General features: G+C 57.5%; 1 protein-coding gene across 1 annotated transcript in view; it reads right to left on the bottom strand.

The window, feature by feature from the left end:
* CACNA1E (calcium voltage-gated channel subunit alpha1 E) overlaps positions 1 to 18,151 on the bottom strand; it is a 403,397-nt gene that overhangs the window by 50,228 nt on the left and 335,018 nt on the right. The window contains exons 19-27 of the mRNA XM_053663734.1: positions 16,462 to 16,529; positions 15,767 to 15,864; positions 11,439 to 11,495; positions 9,624 to 10,277; positions 8,911 to 9,218; positions 6,884 to 7,043; positions 5,444 to 5,573; positions 4,823 to 4,882; positions 3,929 to 4,035 (exon numbers count right to left, since the gene is read on the bottom strand). Coding sequence (XP_053519709.1) covers positions 3,929 to 4,035; positions 4,823 to 4,882; positions 5,444 to 5,573; positions 6,884 to 7,043; positions 8,911 to 9,218; positions 9,624 to 10,277; positions 11,439 to 11,495; positions 15,767 to 15,864; positions 16,462 to 16,529 — 1,642 coding nt within the window. The remainder of the gene's footprint in view (positions 1 to 3,928; positions 4,036 to 4,822; positions 4,883 to 5,443; positions 5,574 to 6,883; positions 7,044 to 8,910; positions 9,219 to 9,623; positions 10,278 to 11,438; positions 11,496 to 15,766; positions 15,865 to 16,461; positions 16,530 to 18,151) is intronic.

Below are 18,151 nucleotides of genomic sequence, written 5' to 3'. Positions count from 1 at the left end.
TGCCGGGGGTGGAGGAGCACACATCACAGCTCGTTCCAGGCCTCTCCTGCGACGCTGAGCTGGCTCCCACCCGCCTGCCTGCCCGAAGCCCTTCACTAAGCACTGGAGACACGAAACCCAAGGGCCAGGCAGCATGGACTCAGTGTGCGGGACGCCAGGAAGCTCTCACAAACTCAACCTGGCGCACTGGCCACAGGACCTCCCCACAAAGCAGCTGAGTCGGGGTCAGGGGTGTTCCAAAGGGAGGGACCGAGCCTCATGTGCAGACACCCAGAAACGCCAAGGCTGGAACCAGCCCTGTCCACCCACCCAGCAGGCCGGGTCACAAGTAAGGGAAAGCCAAAGATAAAAGGGAAGGCTTCAGAGATCCAGTCACTGCCCAGGCTCCGCCCGAAACTCCAAAGAGCAGAAGGCGCAGCCAGGACATTTCTAGTGAGCAAACACGGCGTCTCCTCGAGGGAAAGCCATACCCAGCCTCTGCCACAACCCCGCCTGCCTCCCTGAAGACAGGAATGGGGCTTTGTGAAGGAGACCCGGGTGTTTGTATGAACAGTTCGGGATGTACACGTGGACCGGCGGGAACAGGACAGGGCCATGCAGGCGTCTCTGTGCTGAGTTTCTTACCCCCCGTGAGCCCACGCTGAGACGCCCCTCCCCTCCTCCTCACAAGGCACCAAGACCCCACAAGGAACCTGGCAGTATCCATCATACAGACCCCCTTCCCAGGACGTAAGTGGCTGCAGAAAAGAGAAATTTCTCTTCAGCCACTGCAGAAACAACATTCATGCCCGTGGAAAACGACGCTGTGGCAGGGCAAGCCACTACCTCTGCAGGGCTGCTTTGAGAATTCGGCTACAGGCCATTCCCTTCCCTGGCTGGGGGACACTGCTCCTGGGACTTGGGCTGGGTTCTGAGAAGGTTCTGGGAGGCCCTGGTGGAAGGGATGCCAAGTCACCTCAGATGTCTGGGAAGCCATGGAAAGGCATTACCATGGTAACCACTCTCTGCTCTGCTGAAACAGAGCTATAGCCTTTGCAGAAGCCTCTGTTGGTCAAGGTTCAGTGTCAGGGAGACAGGACAGGACTTAGGTTATCTGAGGAGTGCACGTGCCCAGGGGCAAATATATAAACTGTATATGCAAATATGAAAGCTGTGGCGACAGCGAGGGGTGAGGTCCTTGAAGAGCTTCCAGAAAAGCCCTCATCTGGCTCCCTGCTGGGCTGAGCCCCTGGACACAGAGTCCGTTCTGCTGCCTGGCTCAGGAAGGTGGGACCCTGACTATTCCCAGCAAAGTGACGGGAACGTTGAATTCTCTGGTGCCCTTAATGAGGGAGGAAGACAGAGCTGGGGCTCGAGAACACATGGGCCAGAAAAAGTGCTACCTAGATCTCAGCATGTGCACCAAAGGCCAGAGGAGGGGAGAGTGTGACCGTTCCCCTGAGCGGGAGGAAGGGGGAGGAAATGCATGTGACTAGCTCCAGGAAAGGGGGACAACAGAAGACAGAGGGGACGGAGAGGGATGAGCAGGTACCGTGTATGTTTCAGAGAGAAATAATTAAACAGTTCAAGAAGTGACACCAGTAAAAGCAATGGGTGGATCACAACTCTGAACCCATCACGTAAGCGTGGACCCCAGAACCTGGGGGTCCCCAGGGCTCCCCACACTGTACCCAGCCTAAGGCTCCGGGGCTGTTTAGGCTTCCCCTGACACCAGCACCACAGCCACCACCATCATGTGTCAAAGGGACCAGAAAGAACAAGACGGATGACAACCCTCCAGTCCATCACCACTGCCTTGAACCTGGGGAGAGACAGCCGGGCTGTGGGCAGAGGGCGGGTGTGCAATGCTTCTTGTAAAATGCACCTCCCCCTCCACGGCACCAACACACCTGCCTGGTTGCCAGGCACATCGGCACAGGTGTGTGTGCGTATGTGCGCATGTAACAACCTCATCTGGACAACCAGCCTGGACTCATTCACCGCTGACTATTTCCTTACGTTACCCAGCAACACCCACTGTGCTCTGATATTCAGATTCAGGATGTGATGGGAGAAGGAAAAGGTGAAGAAGGGAATTCACGGCCCTGTGCTAAGCGCTGCTCACACCAGTCTACCTCCACGTCAGAGAGGAGACACTGAGGTTAAGAGGGTCACTGTCTTGCTCTGTGGCTCGGGAACACGGAAGGGTCGACCTTTGAACCGGGTGTGCCTGGCTCCCCAGCCCCCAGCCTTCCTCCTGCTTCTCCCTGCTGCCCCCAGGGGGCACTGTGCGTGGTAAAGAGGGGGCAGGTTCTTTCGTCTGGGCTTCTTCACTTGTTCAAAGAGACATTATTCACTGAGATCGAAGTGAGAGAGAAGAACAGTGTGGCAAGCAATGTATGCAAATAAATTGATGAAATGAGAAGGGAACTTGACCTTTTCAAAACCCGAGGGTATTATTTATGGCTAACAAAACAGCGGGCCCCCTGAGGACAAAGGCAGAATGCTTGCATGCATCTCTCCAAGGAGGAGGAGGAGCAGGAGCTGGCAGTCCCCATGACGGAGCCAGAGTCGCCTTTATTTTTATCCTCCTGTGAGAATCCCTGACAGGCCCACTGAGAAATACTGTGCGTCTGTGACATTTCCCCTGGTCTAGCTCAGCCACGTGCACCAGGAGGCTTTCTCATTACGAGAGGTGATTACACTTGACTCTCACAGGGTTAATTCACAGGTGCACTTGGGGACAAGGGACAAGGAATGGTCCTGATCACTGGCCCAGCTCAGGGTCACGGGCCACACTGCCTCTACCAGCTCTTCTTTGGAGGTCCCCAGGGCTGGGGCAGCGACGGACCCAGGCCACTCCCAGGCTCTGGGAGAATTCCACAGCTGGGGACCTTTCCTCTGTCCACATGTCCCTCAGCCACGCGGGGGGACATTCCTCCTTAACCCTCACCCCGCATTGTCTCTGCCAGCATGGGCAGAGGGGGGAGCCGCGACAGGTGAGCCCTTGCTGACACTGCAGCGCAGGATGGTCACACCTGTGGAACCTTGTTGTTTTCCTTTGGTCGTTGCCATCAGTGACAGCAGCTCCCCAAAGCCTCTCTCTGTCCCTTCACACCACGCAGCCCACCTTGCTTAGGAGACCGGGCTCCCCCTTGTCCTCAGAGAGGCTGGAGGGGGCCCTACTGCGCCACCTGGAGGGGGTGAAGTGGCTTTGGAAGTGGAACAAGGTGCAGACCAAGCCCAGATGCTGTCACTCACACCAGCCTAGGGACAGGCCCCGACAATGAGCCTGTGCCTGAGGGACACCCTGGAGGGCTGGGAAAGCCCTTTCTATGACTGCATTCCAGAGGAAACGTTAGAATGTGTTTCTGAAAAAACACGATTTCCCCGAAGGTAAAGAGCCCGATTCTAAGGCTGTCTTCCTGAGGGTGCTATGCAGGAAGGCTGGGAAAAGCTTTTCTGCGGGAGTTAAACATGGTAACACGGCCCTGGGGTCCCCGGAAAGGATCCGGAGTCCCCCTGCTCGGGGGCAGAGAACCCCTCCAGGCTGACCTCTGCTCTGCCCTCGGCACATTTCCTTCCAGCTGCTCCTTTGTTTGACAGAATCGAGCAGGGAAAGAGGGCACCAGCCAGGCTGGGTCCCTCCCTAAGCCCGGGGAGGCCCTGCCCGCACAGGTGGGCACCTGCCCCCGCTTACTCATCTCCAAGAAAAAGACTCCAGGCCTCTGACTTCTCCCTAGTGGCTCTCCCTGCTCCTCCTTCACCCAGGGCACGTGAGCTGAAGCTGAGGGGCCCGCAGGAGCTCTGAGGGCCCCCGGGGAGGGGATTCCTGGGCGCCACTCGGCAGGAATCATTTCTCAGGAAGGCCCTGTGGACAACCTCCAATTGGCCAGGGTCTCGGGAAGGAGGGAGGAAAGGGAACCCGACAGCAAGGGGAGCGACTTACGCCAGAGCGAAGGCCACCAGTGCACCGACCACCACCACGAAGTCCAGGATGTTCCACAGGTCTCGGAAGTAGGACCCGTCCTGCAGAATCAAGCCCTGGTCTATCATCTGCAGAGAAAGGGAATGGCCAGCGGTGAGCCCAGGAGGTGTGGGTGGTGTGTGCCCTGAGTTTGGGGCTCCCCATGGCAATGTCCTCACTACTCCCATCGTCCCCATGACCAACCCTGCAGGGAGGGGTCCTGAGGAGCAGCCAACGGGCTCTTTTCACGAGACGGTGAAGCCTGAGGCCCCTTCCCCTAGTCACCAGGGTTCAACCAGGCTGCTCAGCCACCCCAGAACCCTGCCACATTCCTCCGTCCATCCGTGGCTCAGAGCACCGCGCAACACACACACACACACACACACACGCGCGCACACACACACAGTGAGCGATAGAGACAGACAGACAGACATGGGGAAAACCCCAGAGGAGTAAGACTGGGCAAACGTGGGTGTCCGGGTGATGTGGACGGACCAGAGGGCAGCGATGCAGCTGGGGCTGGACAGACCCAGGAACTCGGCCCTGCCTAAGTTAACCCTTTGCCTCTGCACAAACCCAGGCTCACACCAGGGAGCACGCTGGGGGGGTGGCTGCTGTCCCCAAGTCTGTCTGCATTGCCCCTGCCTTCAGACAGTGGGCCTGGCTCCTCCTCCGGCCACACCCACAGGCCCGCCCCAGTCTAAACAGATCCGCATAGTCACGTGGGGCCACCACAGACTTCCTCATGACCATGAGGCCAGAGGAGAGGTTCTGTCATTGGCCAGTCAGTGACAGCTTGGGAAAGGGCATTACACCCTGAGGAGCAGACAGCTGACCCACCCAAACCCCACCCAGGTTTTCCCAAAAGACTTTTACCTTAATGACCATCTCGAAGGTGAACACACCGGTGAAAACGTAGTCGAAATACCTCAGGACCTGTGAGACACACACAGCGGAGGTACAGAGGTTATGTGAGCCTCCAGGCCCTGCACACGTCTGCCCACACACGGAGACACACGGAGACACGAAGCCCTGCCCACCCACCCAGCCCCCGCTCATTGCTGCCGCAGATCCGGCTGGAGCCTCATGATGTCATGGCCAGTCTGGCCCGTCCCCCATGTTGGCTGAAACTTATCTTCTTGAGTCTCCACGGACCCACAGACCTTTTGCCCTCTTGCTGGCTCAGAACCCAGAATCCTTGCCAGTTCTGGTCCACCCCACCTCCCTCCTATCTCCTGACAAACACCACTGGGGCTTCCAGTCCCCAGGCTTCGATCCTCAAGTTCATACCCATGTCCTATGTCAGACCCCGCACCCAAGCCCCCAGGTGGCCGCGGACCCACTTCCAAGCCCTGCTGGGCTCCAGTGATGTCTCACTCCTTCCTCATTCCCCCAGAGACCTTTCTTAGGTCACCTCGAATGCTGGGATAGGGAGGTGCCAGGACAGGCGGAGGGCCACGGCGCTAGGGAGGGTGGCAAAGGGCCCCGTGCACCCACTTTGTTGCGCTCTGAGTTGGTCAGGACGGGGTCCTCGGCTGCCAGGGCGATGCTGCTGGCCGCGATCACCAGGAGAATGCACATCTCGAAGTAGCGCAGGTTCACGATGTAGTGGCAGGCCCTGCGGATCCTGCGGGGAGGGGCAGGGGTGGGGGAGCCGCTGAGCCGGCTGCTTCCCTCCGTCTCCCCCCTGCCCCCCCCCCCACACGCACAGCAGTCTCTTCCAAACAGCCAGGCCCTGGCCAGAGGAAGCCGTAAGGAGAGCAATTGAACTTTCCGGGCACCACCCTTGACGTAAAGCCCCAAGGGGGAAGGTAATCAGATCGTGTGCTGGAGGCCGCAGCACAGGGGCCAAGCTACATTATCTGCAGGCTTGTCTGAGCCCTGGGGAGCAGCCAGCATCGGAATACGCAGGCCCCAGGGTGCCCTCCGGGTATCTCAATGTCTGCCCCCCCAAACTGTATAGAAACTGGGGCAGAGCAAGCAAATCACACGAACCAATACACAGGAAAATAGACCTTTAGCCTAAGATTCCCGAGGAGAGCAGCAACAGGTTCTCACGGTTTCAGGTATTCTGATTGATGGACTAGATCCCAAAACCTGCAGCGGCCTGGCAGTCCTCAGCCCTGGGTCCTGCCTTCCTGGGCCCGGCTGGACACTGCCCACGGGCCCAATGAAAGCCTGCTTCTTACCTTCCCAGACCCACCAGCTGGTCTATGTCAAGGGGCAGAAGAACGCTCGTCTTTCAAAACTCCGTCTTTTCTGAATCTAACCTTCCCCGTTCTTCCCTGCCTCCCCCCCTCATGTCCCTATTTCAAAATCCACAGGGATTCTGGATTGGGCAGGGAGATCAATACTTTAAAAAAAAAGACTTTATTTATTTATTTTTTAAAGAGGGGGGAAGGAGGAAGAAAAAGGGAGAGAAACGTCAATGTGCAAAAACAACTCTCGCACGCTCCCAAGTGGGGACCTGGCCTGCAAACCCAGGCCCGTGCCCTGACCTGGAATTGAACCACTGACCCTTCACCTTGTGGGACAATGCCAGATGCATGGAGCCACACCAGCCAGGGCTGGAACCGATACTCTTAGAGGCCAATGGATGACCTTATCATTCTAGGCTCCATAGTCTCAGCTTTGGAAGATCTGGTAGCTCATCCTGAATACATTCCCTTTTCTCCCCTCACACCCCCTACTGACCAAAGGACAGCTGACAGGTCCATTCCTCATGACATTTCCCACACTTCCCTGTCTTAAATAATTCTTTAGGCTGTGGGCACTGAGTGCAGAGGGCGTGCAGTTCCGTGACCCACTATAACTATCGAGCGCCACATGTCTGCCCACATTCCACGGGGAAGGATCAGGAAGAGGACTGGGCCCCGGCCCAGACCCCGCCTGTTTACTGTGGGGCCGCAGGTCTGAGAGAGACTGGAGGCGACTTACGGGTTGGTGGTGCTGAAGATGAACATGGAGCTGTGGGGCACCATGGCCTTGCCCTCTCGCTTCTCCTTCTTCTGCTTCTTCTGCCCCAGCTCCTCCTCCTCCTCCTCTTTCATCTCCGCCTCCTTCAAGGGGCTGGCCTCGCCGTCAGTCTTGTTGCTGACTGCAAGAGGAACACATCGACATCTTCAGAAACCTCACCACATGGGAGAACGGAGCCCTTCGAGTTCCACGGGAGGTGGAGGGGCTGGGACAGGGCTCCAGGGACCGCCGGGCGGTGTCCACCGGGGTGTTTGTTCGTCACGCCGAGTTCAGCCCCCGTGCCCCTCCTAGCCCTGCGCTCACCCCCTTTTTATGTGGGACAGCCTTTGTCACATACATCACTCTTATCGCCTTTCCCTGGGTGACACAAGGCTGGTTTCAGCTGTGAAGCCTACAAAGTTTAGTTATATCTAAAATCTGAATTCTTTGTGTTTAGTTGCTTAATGAATTTTCACACTGATACCCCCGGAGTGGCAGGTATGACGCTCCCGTGATACAGACGGGATTGTGAAGCGGAGGGAAGCTAGGCACCTTTCCTAAGGTCACACAGCCAACATGGGTCTCCGGTCTAACGCCCCAAATCCTTTCGGTGAAACCACGCTGCAGGGGAAGATTTTTAGAAATCACCCCTCTGTTTGCGGCTGCCTGTGCTTCTTCCAGGCATGGTGGATGCCATGAGACGAGAACGCCATGTTCATGAGAACGTGGGTCCAAGACTACATTCCAGGACTAAGGGGGGAGGGGCCTCGACTGAGTGCAGGTCCTGGGGGCGTACTCCCTGCTTCAGCAGGCAAGTCACAGTGGGGTTCCGTGACAGAGGGGCCGAGGCTAACAGGTGGGGTACGGAGTGCAGGCAAGCTCTTCCACCGATCCATTCAGTGGCTGACTGTACTCTGGAACCTCGTGTAAACAGCAAAGCTCTGAGGTCCTGGCCTGCTGGGACCTTCCACAACATAAGTATCCAGAGGATCCAGAGGCCCCCTGATCGTATGCTCTCGCCCATGACCAAGGCCATGGGCTGGCCCCAGAATGGGAACAGGGGGAGGGTCAAACTTTCTTAGTGTTGTTTCTTATCAAAGAGGGTCCAGACCACTTATTTATCGGAGTATGGAATTAATCAGACTCCAGGAGAGGTTGTGGGCCTGCGGTCCTGAGACCTGACAGAGTCGGCCCCAGGAGCACTGGACTTGGGGGATGTCGCCTGTCCCAGAAGTTCTGGCACTGAGTGTAGAGAAGGTGATGGAACAGAGATGGAACAGGGTAGGAAAGAAACACAGAGGGAGAAGACTGTCCTGTGAAAAGAGGGTTAGAGCAGGGTTAGGGGGTGGGGTTAGGGCAGGGCTGGGGGCAGGGTTAGGGCAGGGCTGTGGGGGGGTCAGTGCAGGTATAGGGGGTTAGAGAAGGAATGGGGTCTCCTGGATGAACGTCTTTGCCTGAGGGAACTAGAGAGAAAAAAACTAAATCTTGGAAAAAACAGTAGATAAGAGTAATAGATTCATGAAATCTTAGGACAGAGGTCACCAGTGTCCTCACTTTACACATGACAGACTGAGGCCTGAAGAAGGACAGAACAGGGCCACGGCCACCAAGCCCTCCTGCCACCTCCACACCATCGGAGGTCCCCTAATTCAAGGTGGCAGAGCACCTCGAAGTCTCAGAAAAGGCCGTCAAATATTGATACAGTCAGTCAACTTGCTGGATATACATCTGGGCACAAATCACACTTGACCTTTCTGCAGACTCTATAGTGGTCACAGGGCCAAAGCCTCAAGGACATTTTATGGGCAAAACATAAGACTGAGGAAATTCTAACTTCTTTTTCCTGCAAATTTGGGATCAAACTCTTGCTATTTTTCTCTGGTTGAGGAATGATTTTATCCCACTGGTGGGGCTTCTCAGCTTTCCTGGGGCGACGGTGCAGCCTCGACTTCCCCCCAGACCAGGTGGCAGGGGGGAGGGGTGACAGGGGACGGAAACTATGTCCTCACTGTGCACTACGGTCGAGTCCACCAAGGGGTCCACGTCGGGGATGGCCACCGCGACGCTGGTGCTCTCGGTGGCAGCCTTGTCCGTGTTGGCCGTGACGCAGGAGAGGTCGGGCTCACTCTGGCTGATGACCCGGCCCACATCCAGCCGCACATCCCCCAGCAACGCCTGCTCACTGCTGCCCTCGGGCTCCCGCTCCGGCGGCGCCTTGCCCACGTCCAGCTCCACGTGGGGCAGGACGAGGGGAGTGTTAGCCTCATCAAGGGCCCCTGCCAGGCCGGCGCCTCTGGCCACCATCAGGCTGTTGGTTCTGTTGACACAGAGGAGAAGCTGTTTCAACACAGGGCGAGGGCAGCCGAGCCCGAGCAGCCCTGCTGGGGGTACAGGGCATCTGCTGCTTCCCACCAGACAGGCAGAGAGGAGCTAAGACCCATGGGCAGAGCCCACCGCCTTATTCCTGTCTGTCCGTCTGTCCATCCACCCACCTACCCATCCGTCCATCCACCTGCCTGTGACCCACTCTAAGGAGACACCCTAAAACAGACTCTGGTTCTCAGGGGAACAGATCCCACTGCCTGTCCTGTCTGCACACACCTCACAAAGTGAGCACTGGCACCCTCCATCTTACAAAGTGAGGTGCAGAGAGGCCTGCCCTCCGGAAGCCCTGCCGCCAGCCCAGCTCTGTGCCTCCGGGGCGTGCCTGGGACTCATTTACCTCCTCAAGTCCAGGCCCCTCTCCTCCTCCTGGATCGTGGGCTCCTTGCCCCCGTGGCCGCCCCTGGGCTCATGGTCCTTGTCCCCCTCGGTGGGCACGCCGTCATCCAGACTCCGTTCCTGGCTGGCAGACCGGCTCTGGGAGGCGGAGGAGGGCTCCTTGCCTTCCATCCGGACTCGGCGGTGCCGGCTGCGCCGCTGGCTCTGCCTGTGCCTGGCCCGGTCCTCGAAGGTCACCACAGTCTCCCCTCCCCCAGCCTCCTGCTGGGTCGGGTCACAGTTCCCATGACAGGCCCTGGCCAGCCAAGGTGGCTCCCGTTTGCGCAGGGACAAGGGGCTTCTCTGGTTGTCCAGGGCGCCGGAGAGGTCCCCTCCATCGCCCTTGAGGGACCCCCCACGGCTGATGCGCTCCTCCTCGCACTTCTCCAAGCCCAGGCCCAGGGCCAGGCCCTCGATGGGCCGGGGTCTCCGGTAGAGGCTCGGGTGGGCGTTGAGTGGGTTGAGGGGGCTCAGCGGGTTGAGGGGGTTGAGGGGGTTCATGGGTGGGGCCTCTTCCTTGTTGAGGGCCTCCTGGCTGGACATCTGCATGTGCCGCCTCAGCTGGCTGGTGCGCTGCTCCCACACCGACATGTGGTGGCGGCGCCTCCGCTCCCTCCTGGCAAAGGGCAAAGGGGAAGGGAAAGGCCTCGGTCAGACCTGACGGCCGAGCGCCGAGGAGGGCAGCCCTCAGCAGCCGTGGGAAAAGCGCAGGACACATGGCAAGAGGGCAGACGGGAGAGCCCAGGACCTGCAGACGGAAAGCACAGAGGGACGCCGGGAGCAGAGGAGGCCACCGCGAGTGGGTGGTGGGTCCAGTGCCTCCCAGGTGGCGGGGCTGCCCATTTGCGTCCTTGCTCTGCAGTAGCTGGGGGAGCAGGTAGGGGTGTGGCCAGCCCGGTTCCCGGTCCCTAGTCTCCAGGGCCTGTGCAGCCCAGCACAAAGGCCTCCGGGCCGCCATGCCCCTGCTCCCATTCGCTTCCAGGGCGAATCAGCCTTTCCCCACTCAGCGCCCACCACTGGCCCCTAGTTCAAGGTCAGAGACCTTTCTTCCGCCAACTCTCCTTCTCCTTTCCCTCTCCAGTTACAGTCTGGGGCTACGAGGGCAGAGAAGGATGAGGGTCAGATGCCCTCACAGGGTGACGACAGTGACAGGCAGACCCACATTACAAAGCGTGTTGGCATCGTCCTTCAGAACTAGGACTGATGTGGGTCTCCTCACAACAGTGGGGAAACCCCCAGAGGACTGTGCCTGGAGGCCACCAGTAGCGCGTCCCCAAACCGCCGCTGGGCATCCCGGCGGAGGCCGAGGGGGGCGGTCTCAGGGCGGCAGGGGCACACGGACGTGACACACAGGCGAGCACGTGGAGCGGGCTCACACGGCGGGAGGCGGCCACCCACTGCTCCACTCGCACGGGCCTGCGCGTGCACAGCTACGAACGGGGGACACTCGCGTGTGCCCACACGCACACCTGCACCGAGGCCCACGCACGGCTGTACGTGACTGCCTGCGTAACAGCCACACCCATGCCAACACGTGCCCACGCGGGCCACACGGACAAGCAAACAGCTCGCAGGGCCACGTACCTTAGACACACTGACACAAGCACGTGTCGAAAGGGACAGCGGGGCACATCCACAAACCACGGGCATGGAACACACCCGCACACACCACCAATGTGCACACCCGGCGCCACTTTGTCCGCAGCAACAACAAAGACACGGCGTCCCCGCGCCCACACGTAACCACTCACAAACACGCAACCCGGTCCACACATACAGGTGGCTGCTGCGCGGCTCCCACATCGACATGTGGTGTCTTCTCCTTCTGTCTCTTCTGGGGAAGAAAAACGGACAGGGTCAGTGCACCCCAGCCTCCAGGACCGGCCACAGCCCCACAGCCACCTGCCGATTTCCGGGCGGAGGTACGGAGTCCCCAGGGTGCCTGGCATGTTCTCCTCGCGCCCGCTGCTCGCTGTGGGCTCCCGACCTTGAACTCCCCGAGGGAGTGACTCGATTCCTTGCTGTGTGCAAACACATGTGGGGCTAGACTTTGAAGCATCCACGCAAAGACGCCAAGGGTCCACTTCCTGTCTCACTGAGCAGACCGGTTCAGACGCTCCACCATCACGCCCCTCGGCACTCACACCCCCACCTCCACACCCTTCCGGAAACTACGCTGGAGATGCTGTCGAGCTGCGTGGAGCCGTGCCTCCTCCAGTCATCTCTAGGACCTCACGTCCCAGTCACCTGGGAGTGGGTCTCCTGCGTCACCCCAATCTCACAGAACATGCAGTGAACCCATGCTCTGCCGTGCATGCCACAGAGGCCACAAAAGTAGCCCACAGCCCAAGGCAGGACCACCACGCCATGGCCACCGTCACAGAATCCAGGATGGGAATGGTGATCCCTGCATTTGTGCGACACAGTGGCCCTGGCCGGAGGCCTTGAAGGTTCGGTCTGTTCTGCTGGGTAAAGCCCAGTATGAACCTTCCTGACCTTGCACGGGGAAAAATCTCTTCTACACACACACACACTGCCATTTCAAATAGGCAAAGCAGGGTCTGAGCAGCAGGGTCTGAGCAGCACGGTGTGGCCATCATCTGCAAAGGTGGACAGGACTCCTGCCAGCTCAGGTCCATACTCAAGTGGAGGAAACACACCTGGGACCCCTGCGGAGAGCCCAGTTCCTGGGCTCACGGGTCCGGTCTGGCCCGACGGACTCTGCCCGGACCTGGAGGTTGGCAAACGATGCTCCTTTCCTGATAAAAAGCGACACCCACCCACGGAGAACATGCTAGACAAACCGGCACTGCTCGCCGGCCACGCCCCGTGTCTGCAGAAGAGCCTGCTCCTCGGTGGGCCTGGGGCAGCAGGGGCAGCGGGTCTGCGCCTCCCTCGTGTCTGGCAGACGCACACGAGCCCCCATGGAACGGATGCAGACACTGCCGAGAAGATGCCGTGAGCTCCCCACCTGCACGCGGCCTCAGCTTCTTCAGCTGCAGGGCAGTGGGGCCCATGTCGGGCAGCCGTGCCCAGAGGCACGGGCACCACGTAGAAATAGAAGCCCACGCTTTACACGGGCAGCACGCACGCCCACTACAAAAAGCATGTTCTACCGCCTGACTGCACGTTCTCACACATTCAAATACTGGAGGCAGAGACATGCATACGAGTGTAAGCACATGAATTCTCTCTTGCACACGCACGCCTGCACACACTCATGTGCACACACACAAGCACACACACACGCACCAGGCAAAACAGAGACCCAACCATAATTCCCACACAAATCAGACACACTTCGGACTCTTTACTTACATACTCACACGTGAAGCCTTCACATACTTCCAACCTCAAGTGTGTGCGGCCTCACACCCCGCCCACGGCCACCTGGCAGACCAGGAGAGGCCGGCCAGTCTTCTTCCCCTTTCAAAAACAGGAGACGGGTTCGGAGACCCAAAGGGGTTCTCTCGCCAAGGTCACAGAACACACGCGTGACAGGACTACGACTAGCACGCTGGCCTTCTGGTTTGTCACATGCTCTTCCCGTTTCTCCAGGGACAGACACATGGCAGCTCCCAGGTGGCAAACACCTGGCCCCGCAGGTCGAACCCAGCCCTCCACCTTGTTTTAGCCAGCCCAGCGCCTTGTTTCTACCCGGCAGCAGCGCCGAGCTCCTTGCCCCTAGAGTTAAGGAGTAGTTACACTTACACAGTCCTAAATTACATTCGGCCCTTTGAAGGAGACTGTGAGGCTGATGTGCCCCCAATAAAAATGAGCCCGACACCTCTGTACCTGGCTTATACTCCTGAGCAGTGCGCACACACCTGACGCAGTTCCTGCACCTATATGTACTACAGCCAGAGCCTGGATCTAGGCACATCCGGGATGGTGACAGCGCCTTCCTCCACCTCCCTGTGCCTGGATACACACGCTGCTCGCTCGGCACCCACCACCCTCTGCCTACCAGCATTTCATTCATTCTTTCCTGCCATAAACAGCGAGCTTCTAGTCTGGGCCGAGCACCTTTCCATCTCATGGCTCCAAACCCACTCTTCCCCCCAGGCTCCCTCACCTCTCCCAGCAACGGGGCCGCCCACTGCTAAGTGGCAGCCAGTCCTACCCCAAGGCATGTGTGGATACCTGTGTGTGTATTTTTAACCCAAATTCACGAGTTCTGGGAAGGCAGGGTAGAAACGACTCCAGGGCCAGAGAATATTCTAGAGAGGAAGGAGTTGTTTTGCTTTTCTGCATCAGTTTTTCGCAAAATTATTTTTGGGGGGGCAGTCCCCCCCTCACAGAGGAGGGGGCCAGAAGCCAGACCTCTACAGTTTTGAAAGGTGGGGGCAGGCAGCCGTGCATGGAAGGGAGGGCTCCGCATGTAACTCTGGATGCCCCTCCAAGGTGAGGGTCCTTGTTCAAAAGCCCCTCACACAAGCACTGAGCCAACCAGGGCTCCTGCCTCACTAGCTTCAAGGAGATGTTGACAGGGCCTGGTGCCACCTTCTGGGGATCTCAGATTCTCTCCGTAGATACCCAGGCTGCTCACACCGTCCTCATGCAGGCCCAGGAGCAACGAGAGGACCTCGTGGTCCTGGAGTCACATCTTGGCCTCTCCCCCGACAGCTCCCTGGAGCATCATGCGGTCCCAAGCCCACTGCCTGCAGCTCTACCTGCAACCACAGGTCCAGGCTGGATCCTTAAAAGGGCCTGTGCACTGACCACTCCATCATCTCCTACTCGCTCCCTAATCCACTCAGTGGGCTTCTGTTCCCAGGGGCCACTCACGCTACCCTTGCAAAGGTCACGTGCAGCTTTCATGCTGCTGAACCTGGCCATCCCCTTGCTGCCCTCATCTTGTGTGATCTCTCGACAGCATTCACCTCTGCCGTCCACTCCCTCCCTCCTGAGCAGTGCCCTCCTGGACGCCACGCTTCCTGGTTCCGTCTCCCACCTCCTGGTGGCTCCCGCCAGTTTCCTCTGCAGGTTTCTCCTTGGCCAGACCTCGAAGCACCAGAGGGCTCTGGGCCTCTGTCCTCAGCGTGTCCCTTCTCTACTTTGATCCTCCCTGTGTCAGGTCACCCTCACCGGTAGCTTAAATACCATCCAACTACAAATGGCTCCCCCGACATCTTTAGTCCAAGCCCTGACTTCTCCTCCAAGCTTTAGACTCATGGAATCGACGGCCCATTCAACATCTCCACTTGGATACCTTACAAGTTTCTCAAATGTAATGTGGCCAGAATGAGCCTCAGCTTTCCCCTGTTCTCCAGGGTATCTCGCACACTGCCGCCATGTGCCCTGTTGCTTAAACCACACACCTCAGCACCTGGGAGACATATTTCTTCTCTTCTGCTGTCCATCTGCCCCCATCCCATTTAATCCACTGTTAGCTCACCCTATTGTGTGGCCCACCGAGAGACAGAAGTGGGTTACTTCTCCTCCACTGGCACCACCCCCCGCTGGGCCGCCATTCATCTACCTTTAGAGCCAACTTCCTGTGTCCTTGCCTCGACCTCGGCCCCCCAAATCCATTCTCTGCCAAGCAGAGTGACCTTTTAAAAGTGTAAATCTTGTGGTATCCATCCTTCCACATTCAACTCTCCCAGGGCTGCAGTTAGAACAAAAACTAAAATCCTCCCCTTGAACCTTTGGTACCTCCCCAGGCTGGCTCCTGCCCATGGCCCTGACCTCTCATTCTGCTCCTCCTTGTCCCCTCCACACCAGCCACTTGCTAGGGAACGCTCTTCCCTCAAACGCCACATGAGGCTTTATACTCATTTCGGTCTCTGTTTAAATGCCGCCTCTTCTGAGAACCCCGCCCAGACTGCCCGAAGGGACTCCATCCAGCTCTCTTCCTCCCCTGCCTTATTGTTCCCCGTGTTTCATAGCGGTGTATCACTGCTGAAAATTATTTGTGTTTATTATCAATCTCGCACACTGAAATAAAACCTCCGAGAGAACAGAGACCCTGTCTTGCTCACTGCTGCGTTCACAGGACATTTCCCAGCACAGAGCAGGTGCCCTTAGACGGCACACGGCACTTGAACCTACAACCTGCCAGCGCAGGTGCGCAGGGGCGTGGGGGGGGGGCTGCTGACTCACTCGATAGAGGGCATGTTGGGCGCGGACATCGGGCTGACCTCCTTGGCCTTCTGCAGTGCGTGCTTCTGGTTGAAGGCCTCCTCTTCCTCCTGCTCATCCTAGACACAAAGAAGAGGTGGGTGTGCCTGGGACCCCCCAAGAAGGCGGGGGGCCCCCTTGCCTCTCCCGAGGAGGAGTCCTAGAGACCAGGAGCAGTGAGGAGCGCAAGGGAAGAGGTGAAAGGAGGCAGAGTGAGGTGAGGTTAGCTGAGAGGAAGTCAAGCGCATGCCCCAGCCCTTGGTGGAACTGGCCACGGCTGTAAAGGTCACAGGTCAGAGCTGAGGACACCTGTCAGATGATCTGTCTGGAAGTGAAGCCCCGAGACCGTGCCTCCCATCTCTCCCCCACACAACTAGGTGCTCCAAGGGCTTCGGTGTTTTCTTTATTGTTCATGTCATAATCCTTCAAAGGGCCCCCTTGAGGGTTCGCAGTGATTGAGCTGTTATATACCATATCCCATGGGAGACCCAGCCTGGTCTCAGGCTCACCAAATTCAGTGAAAGTGAACCAGGCTTCCTGCATGGGTGTGTGGCTCTCCACCTGTCCGGACCCTGCCAGAAGGGGCCAGACAACGCAGACTTCTGGAGAGAGCCCCAAAGGCCAGAGGGCACCCAACGGCACTAAGAACCATCAGCTCCCCACAGACCAATGCTTACCTTGGTCAGCTCCTGGGCGTTGGCCAGATTGTCCACAGCGATGGCCAAGAACACGTTCAGCAGTGTGTCTGGGGTGACAAGTTAAGGACAGGCAAGTAAGAAAAGCAGAAGACTTCAAAGCAAGGGTGAGAGGTATCTCCACATCCTTCCTGCTGGAGACACTAGGAGCTAACCCAGAGTCCCTTAAGCAGGAGCTGTGGGAGGAGGGACAGAGATACCGTGCAACTCTGTTGGGAGGAGAGTCTATTTTCTCTCTTTCCATGTATCATCTCTTTGAACAGGACAAAGAAATACATGAATGAATGAGGCAGCCTTTAAACAGCTGTGCTGTCTACTCATGGCAACATCAAATACAGAATCAGTGAACAATGAGGCAGGCAGGGAACTCCATGGAGGAGCGCACCTCTCCTTCCTGGGAAGCTGGAACTGAAGCCCAGCTGGACCAGTCCTGCCAGTCTGGTCTTAAAGGTGAAGAGGAATGAGAACCCACAACCCCGTCACGGACCAGCTCTCACTAATGGGGTGCGAACTCACCGCTCTCATTCCTCTCGTCCTGGACAGCGTCCATATTTCATTTAATCAGCTGTCCCAGAGCTCACATGACCATGGTGGAACCCATTTCTATTCTACACTCTGACCTCTAATGGCCCAATTCTCCAACTGCCTCTGAGGCCCATGGGTTCTGCAATGAAGAACTGGAGCCTGAGACTCCAGATCTGACTGCATTCGGAGTAAAAGGAAAATCCGGGAGCCGTTGTGACAAACTGGCCTCCCAATTCTGTGACTCGCTGCACAGCTTTCTTCTCACCGTGTTCTCTTCAGTCTACAGTCTGCTCTGGCCCCTGTTTGTTTTCAGAGCAGAAGACCCAAAGGAGCATCTTTTCCCTGTGAGATCACAGAAGATGCAAAACCACAGCTCTCTGTTTTCACTCTGCCAATCCCAGTGCAAGTCCCACTCCCCCTAAAATGCCTAATAGTCATGTAGAAGTCTGTAGTTTATAAGGTGCATTTGAGTAAGTTATCTCATCTGTGACTTTCTGAAGGCCACGCAGCTGGGAGCAGAGTTGCTGGGATTAAAACCCAGTCTTCCTTGATCTAGACCCTCTAGCCAGACGCGGTTTGGGGAAGTAAATGGACTTGGCTTCTCCTCTCCCTTCTAGTTGAGTAATTATTTGATCTTGATCAAATTATTTCTTCTAAGTCTTATAAAGTAAGGACTGGATGAAACAGAGCCAGTCAAGCACCAAGGATGTACAGACTCACGAATAGCATGACATGATTACGTTGGATATGCTCGCTGGCAGTGACCATAATGCTAGTGTGTCAGAGACCTTACTATGTGCGGACTCTGTTCTACATCAACATGGAATGAACTTATTATGAGTGTTACGATCTGCCCACTGCCCTGACTGCGGTGATCTGTGTCCCCTCTTCTTTCCCCAGCTCACAGAATCTCCAACCATTCAATCACGGCTTCATGCGGTATTATTCGTGTGTGCCGTAGACTTGCATGATGCTCTGTCTTCTTCCTATTTATCCTTTACTCAACCAGTGTACACATTCCTGCAGATCAGCATCTTTGCTTCCCTCAGTGCACAGAACTATGTCCATCCTCATCCCGCCCCCAACCCTGCCCCACTCCTGTTCTAACGCCACCATCACCTCCCTCCCCCCTCACCAGCACTTCCGC

The sequence above is a fragment of the Artibeus jamaicensis genome, unplaced genomic scaffold (assembly GCF_021234435.1).
Source record: "Artibeus jamaicensis isolate MK-2021 breed Jamaican fruit bat unplaced genomic scaffold, CSHL_Jam_final contig_327, whole genome shotgun sequence".
Lineage (NCBI taxonomy): Eukaryota > Metazoa > Chordata > Mammalia > Chiroptera > Phyllostomidae > Artibeus > Artibeus jamaicensis.
Note: the sequence above shows the minus strand (reverse complement) of the source record. Positions and strands in the feature narration are given on the sequence as shown.